At 34.1% G+C, this 7,586-nt stretch overlaps 1 protein-coding gene across 2 annotated transcripts in view; it reads left to right on the forward strand.

Annotated features, from left to right (window-relative positions):
- LOC131068958 (uncharacterized) overlaps positions 1 to 5,453 on the forward strand; it is an 85,509-nt gene extending 80,056 nt beyond the window's left edge. For both annotated transcript variants that reach the window (XM_058004243.2, XM_058004244.2), the window contains exons 5-7: positions 3,546 to 4,158; positions 4,276 to 4,818; positions 4,942 to 5,453. In XM_058004243.2, coding sequence (XP_057860226.2) covers positions 3,546 to 4,158; positions 4,276 to 4,818; positions 4,942 to 5,057 — 1,272 coding nt within the window. In that variant the 3' untranslated portion in view covers positions 5,058 to 5,453. The remainder of the gene's footprint in view (positions 1 to 3,545; positions 4,159 to 4,275; positions 4,819 to 4,941) is intronic.
- Positions 5,454 to 7,586: the final 2,133 nt, after the last annotated feature.

The raw sequence follows: 7,586 nt of genomic DNA on the forward strand, positions 1-7,586 counted from the left end.
CAATTTATATCATAATTTTCAGAACTACTTGTAGGTTTTTGGGATGAATATTTTTACTAGTCAATAGGGGTTATTTAGCAGCATACCATCATTAACAACGGATTGGATTGTTCTGAAATTCTCTGTATAATTGTCTGAGCTAACTAGGAAACCCTAGACCTAAGGGAAGGGAACGTTTTAGTGTCTTTTAATTTTCAAAACTTATCCATGACTTTTAGTACACGTGGGAAAAAGTATGAACTTTTTGAGATACAGTCACCACCAAGTGAAATCATTAGTACCCATAGGATGGAGAAACTATTCAAAAAAGGTTCTTATAATATGGGGGCACAACTACATTTTATAGAATCACAAGATGTGATAACTCAAGATCGACCAAAAATTTAAGAGATTATTTGACATCGTCAAGTATTTCAAGACCACAAGGTTTCACCTCTAATTAGAGCCCATCAATATCAAAAAGCATTATTCATCCCAACAAAAGCCTCTATTTATTACCAATGATTATGCTTAACAAAATGGATGAGCCATGGAAAATATGTCCACATTATAAGGAGCTCAATCAGATCACTCATAAAGAGCCTCATAAATGCAATATTCCAATCCAATATAATTTCTTGAGTTAGATGAAGAATGAAAGTTTATATTAGAACCGAAGGCAATCATTGAGAAATGAGTGGAATATTTGCAAAATAGAGCCATCTTCGAATTCCTATTCAAGTGGGAAAAACTTATAGTTGAATATACCACATGGAGTGATGAACTATTCATAAAAAAAGATTCCAAAGTTGCTAAGCATTAAGGATAAGGGATGGGGGAATTTAGGACAAGGGATGCATCCTCGGTGAGCATAGGTTAAAGAAAATAAGTTTGCAAGTGATGAACTTCAAAGTAACAATAAAGCAAATAGAAATTTGTGAGAAGTATTGGACGTTAGGAAGGAAATGCTATTTGAATGAAAGTTTTATTTTGTACATCAATGTTTGAGGGAACTCAACATCACAGTTCAACTTGTTCTTGATCATTAAGGCCCAAGATTTATTGATGGATGACAATCACTACTTGATATGTAGTATGGTCAAATTGTAATGGGACTTTTGTCACATGAAAATAATTAAACAAATAAAATTTATAAAACTTCATAAAAGAATAAAATAACAATTTGTTTGATTGATAAAAAAGGGGAGACATGTCAAACAAGAGTGGAAAGGAATTATTTGAGTAAAAAATAGTTAAAGGTTAAAAGAACTTTATAAAACCAAAAATACTCATTTGAGCGAATTTTGACGGGAAGAATCAGAATTTGAAGAATTGGAATTTGAATTAATAATTGTAAATGATACTTATTACTTTGGTACAAATGTAATGAATGGGTGTGAAGGTTGGAAGTCACCCTTTGGGTTATTATATAAAACCCTGAAATAAACTTAAAAATGATATATGTGATAGAGATCTCTCTTGTAAGAAAGTGGTTTTGTAAGTAGGCTATGGCATAAGAGAGGGGAATGTAGAGTGCGTCCAACTTAGGGTAAAAAGTACACCCAAGATGGTCTTGGCTAGGCCTTGTGGTGTGTAGGCACTGTGCATGGGCACATGTTGTGGTTTTACACAGGTTCTTCCTAGAGCGTGTCATAGTAATGGGGCCTCACCACTGATCTTCTAGAGGGTGTCGAGCCTTTTCCCAAATTTATCTCAGATAAGAATTAACATATGTAATATTTGAAAGTTGTTGAGAATGAATATATACTTCCACTTATTTAATTTTGTATTTCACATTCTAAATGTTTAAGATTATATTTAATTGCATATTGTTCATTATAATGTTGGTTATTTACCACATTATACAAATGTTAATTTGGTCTCAACCATGTCATGTGACTTCAGCCTAGCGTGTTGTACTTTATCCTTCAATGTTAGACTAAACTTGGTATGATATTTCTTAGCATCATGCATGTTGGGGAACAAAGAAAATATTGTGACAAAGCTTTTGGATAGAACTTTGTGGAAGATTTTGAATCAACATTTTGGATGGCACTTTATGATCCATCATTTGGATGAAAAAATGAATTAGGGTTGTAGATTGAAATGACCTTGGCATGAAAACATCTAATATAAGTTGTTTTTTTTTTCTTTATTTGATTGCTAAAGTTCTATATATGACCTTGGATCTCACTATTTTGTAACAAAAAATTCACAATAAATTATTCAGAGAGCAAGTTTAATATTCTGATTTCAGATTTTATTCATTCATGTTTTGTATTTTTAGTAGTTTATTATGCAGGTTAGTACTTTCAGAATGGCAGGTTTGATCAATGGTTAAGTTAGTCAATTTGTTTCAAACCCTAGACTGCAGATTCTGCTTTTCATGTACTGAAATTTTAAATCAGAATGATAAAAATAACTTGTAAAAGAATTAGACAACATGGACATCATTTGCATTAGTAGTTAGCATTGGATCTTGTAGCTACTTTAGCTGCTTGTAATTTTTATTTTTCATGAATTTATTTCTCTGTTTCAATGGAAAAGTAAGCATCTGATTGCAAACAAGTATTGTAAGATATTTCCAACAAATTCTGGCCACTGCTTCGATCAATTAGAATAGTTGACTGCTCTAAATTTGCCAAAAAGCATAAAGATTGAGTTAAAAAAGATGAAAGACACTGACCTGACAAATTTCTCTGTCAAATAAAGAGGTATTCGTATTTCTTTCTCAGAATGATTACCATTTTTTTTTCCTATTATTCCTCATCTAATATGAGCGATTTATTTTTCTCTGCTGTGGTCCAAGTCTTTCCTATCCGTTTGACAAACTATTCTGTGATACTGTTAAGAAATTTTTGTCAACTCTTTAGGAAGACAATTAAACAGTATAAATCGTAAGCTAAGAGGATGTCAAAGGAGAAGAAAGAGAATAAGAGTGAAATAATCATAGAATTCACAAATGGGTGGAAAAGATAATCTAGTGATAACAATTTTCTTTGCTTAGAAAGAGAAATGTAGGCTCACAAAGAATTGATTCAACAAATGACAGACAAGAATATAATATGAAAGCATTATTTGTTGTGAAAGGAGGGTATGCAAAAACTAAAAATTACGTCTCCTACTTGACCAATGAAACCAGAATACTATGTTTCACATCACACCTTTTGACACACTATATATGCTACGATGTAACTGTATATCATTGCAATTCAAGAAACATAAGCACAGCCAACCTCCAAAGCCATCTGTTTTTATTCTTCATGAATGTAGGTGGACCCTAGACCTCATCAATAGTTTCTTCCATCTATAAGCGTTAATGTATGCGTGCTTTTCTTAACTTACATATTTTGCCTTTAGGTATTCAATTGAGAAGAGTTTCTCAGTACTCCAAACTGCAATTATATAATACATTTGTTTAAAGATAATAGCTTGGTTGTTTTACATTTGATCACGGTTGTTGAGATAAAACATGATAAGTGTAAATTGCTACTGTTGATGTAATTAATTTTCCCGCAGGGAGAGTGTACAGATTCTTAAGGATTTTTACGTTCATATGTTTGCAGGTATTAACTCTGTTACAACAGCTGGATATGTGGGGTAGCCAGATTTCTAACAGAGGAGTTGCTCTTCTTAAAGCTTTTCCTAAGTTGAATTTCCTGAATTTGGCATGGACAAATGCCACTCAAGTTCCAGTATTGTTTTCTCTAAAGTCCTTGAACATGAGCAACTGTACCATAGATTCCATTCTTGATGGGAGAGAAGAACCTGAAATGTCATTATTGTCACTACATTTCTCTGGGGCAATTTTTATCAATGTCTCCCAAGTTTTTTCTTCTCTTGGAACTGAAAACGTGTCTTTGCTGGATCTATCTTCATCTTCTGTGGATAATGCATTCTTTCTTGCCGGTATGAATAAGCTTGAGTGCCTAGATCTCAGCTGCACTGCAGTAACAACTTCATCTATGACTTTTGTGGCTGATATAGGGCCAAATTTAAAACAACTTAATCTAAGCTCTACAAAAGTTAGTTCTGAGGCTTTATCCATTTTAGCTGGAAATGTTCCAAAGCTTGAATTTATTTCATTATCTTACACGACTGTGGATGATGGCGCTCTTGCATATTTGGGCCTCATGTCTGCCTTGCGTAGGATAAGCTTGAGCCACACAAATATCAAAGGTATTAATCTAACTCTGTTCAGATTATATTGGTTTGCAAGGGATTAACTCTGGAATGTATTGTAAGAATGATTAAGAATAATATTTTATGTTATTAATCTTTTCTTCTTTCAATCAGGTTTTGTTCATGGTGGAGAGAATGGGTCTAGTCCAATATTCTCACTGGCTTTCTTGCAACAACTTGAACATTTGGAAATTCTGGACTTGGAAAACACTCACGTTTCTGACTTGGCCTGTCAGCCCCTTACTTTCTTGAAGGAATTGCGTTGTCTATCTCTCAGAAGTGACTTTCTCTCGGACATTTCTCTTCTTACAGTGTCTTCTCTTCCAAAGCTTAATTATCTTAGCCTCCAAGGGGCTGTTGTCACAAATCCAGGTCTCTGTTCATTTATTCCACCTTCATTTCTTCGAGTACTGGATCTGAGAGACTGCTGGCTTTTAACGAAAGAAGGAATTTTAAAGTTTTCTAGAAGTTATCCTCAACTGGAATTAAGACATGAATCACTTGTTATGATTTCTGAGGAGCAAACCTTTCATGGTCATGGCAAGTTGTTTTCAGGTGAGTCTTTGTATGCAGCTAAAGTGAAACGGGGAAGAAAACCTGCCAGCAGAATTTTCTCACCTGTAGCACATGATAATCGGACCCAAAGGAGATTTGTAGGTAAGTCTTTTGTTTGCCCTTTTCATCTTATTTATCATTGGTGTTGGATGTGTGCTTTTCATCTTCTGTTTCTGGTAGTGTAGTTTTTTGTAACTCTTTGCCATTTTGTCATTTGTTTTACAGATGAACGAATTAAGTACAGTAAATTGGAATTATTGCAGTTTCGAGCATCCCCCTGTTCTGTTTTGTCCCTGTCCGAATTGAATGCGTCTCTACCAGAATCTTTGGAAAAGAAATGATCAGCAAATGGAAACTAGTTTATAATTGCAAGCTTCCACAGCCTTTTTAGTTTTTGTGGGATTTGCCCTCGAGGAGTATTAATTACACATTAATATCATTTTTCCTTTATGTATGTTGCTAATCATCACAAGGCAAAGGGGTCTACTTAACCTCAGGCACCTTAAAGGCTTTAAAATTTTTGTTAATAGGGAGAGGAGCCGTGAATACAATCTACTGGTATGTGCTTCTCACCACCTATTGTCTTCACCCATTGGTAAAGCCTTTGGAGCATCTAATGCTTTACAAGTCACAATTATACAATTCTTACCAATGTGGAATTAAAGTTTTAAACCAATTACAACCGAGTCATATATTTGTGGTAAATAATGAAAGGCCTTAATGGGCATTTTTGGTTAGGTTTTAATTTTTTGTGGCGTTTGGCCTGTGTGTGTTACATGTTTCAAAAAATACCTGTTTTATTGAATGATTTCATTTGTAGAAGTTGTCTGAGCACTTGGGCTACTTAGATTCATTCAGAAGCATAAACATATGATCTCAGTTAACAGACATGCAAAAGCCACTGGAATCTTGAATAGTTTACTAACGACAGCTTCTATTACTGTCCAGTGACAATGCTAGACGTACAGAACTCCAGAGATATGGATGCAAGTCCTTTCATGCCATTAGTTAGTTTTGGCATCCGAAGTTATATACATAACTCAGTTCAACATGTAGCTTTTGTATAATTGTTTCTATTGCTGATGAATTTTACCATGCAATGCCAACAAGCAGTCTTGGGAATCAGATTGGAATCTTTTTTGCGGTTAGACAAATCTACATAGGAGAGTGGGGGATCTAAAGGGACCTAATCCATAAAGAGCTGAAGCTATTCCTGAAGTCTCTTACCCAAGTATGGATATCTAGCTCTTCCCAATTTAAACATTCATTTGCAATTCAAACTATTTACTAAACCAGTTCAATTCACCAGTAATAATTACTATGCTGCTGATTATAGAATTAATACAGCCATGGAGAACATACAGGCAAATAAGAGACGCATCAAATGTAGCTGGAGAAACCCTCAAAAAGAATGATTTTGGCATCCAAAGTTGTACACAACTTAGTTCAACATGTAGTTTTTGTATAATTGTTTCTATTGCTAATGAATTTTATAATGCAATGCCAACAAGCAGCCTTGGGTATCATTTTGATTTTTTTTTGTGGTTAGGTACATCTACATAGAAGAGGTAAGGATCTAAGGGGACTTATTCCATAAAGATTTGAAGCTACACTTCGAGTCCCATACCCAATTATTGATATCTAGCTAGTAACAATTCAAATATTTCATTCAAACTGTTAAACTGAACTAGTTCAATTCACCAAAAATAATTATTATGCTATTGAAAGTGAAATAGAATTAATAGAGCCATGGAAAACATACAAGCACATGAGACACTCGATATCAAGTTTAGTATAAAGAAGAATAAAACTCTAGGAAGAGTACAATCTCTTGCCATCGGTATAACAAATCGACACCAGGTGATAAGTGACTTTCGTTTAAAACCACAATTATTTATATAGCAGACTGAAACAAAGTACTGCTTGGGTTGTTCCCTCTTACTTGTCCTTATGAACTACCTGAGAGGCAGACCCTTTAAAAGACAATAACAATTTTTCCTACACACAAGATCCAATGGATCCCGGGAGGAGAGGATACTTTTGTTATCACCTTAGGGTTAAACACAAAGCGTGCCAAAAGCACAAGACACTTCAAACAAATTAATTTACCCCTAATGAAAATGATGTGATCCTCATTAAATTAGAAAAAGACAAGCACACACCTAAATTACCCTTACAAACAAATTATTAGTACAATGATTATCCCAACTTGCAAGCAAACTTGTTAGGTTAATTTTAGAAATCCCAAAACAAAATGTGAAAATGGGCATTTGATAAGACGATAAAGACAACTGCACTACTTTGTTAGGTCACAAGGGGTTAGGACACAAGAAAATCAAACTTCAAATTAAAACCTTAATTGAAAGACAAAAAGCAAATGTGGAAAAACACAGACGATGTTATACTTGACACTGGTGTAGAAAGACTCAGACTAAAACGTATAAAAAACTTGCAACTTACAAAAACACAGAAAACATATATGCGATATTACAGATCATATAGTGACAATAAATGTCACATGTGACATCAGATATCAAATACGTGACTTTGTGAAACGCATACGCAAAAAGATTGAACTCAAATGCAATAATAATTTGCAAACTACTGTTAGATTTGAAATGTATACGCGGAAACATGATACATATATGTGCTTTTAGCACATATATGCGCAAGATAGCTCGCAGATGCGAAAATATGATTCACATATGTGATTATGGTAAACCTGCAAAACAAAAAAATTGAACAAAACACGACGCGACAAAATAGTTCATATATGTGATTTTGGCTTGTAATTGTCCCCAATCCTAAAAAGTTAAAATGATGTTAGAAAAAGGGACTAAGGTCCCACCAAGTGTGTCAAAATATATACG

Source organism: Cryptomeria japonica, chromosome 7 (assembly GCF_030272615.1).
Source record: "Cryptomeria japonica chromosome 7, Sugi_1.0, whole genome shotgun sequence".
Lineage (NCBI taxonomy): Eukaryota > Viridiplantae > Streptophyta > Pinopsida > Cupressales > Cupressaceae > Cryptomeria > Cryptomeria japonica.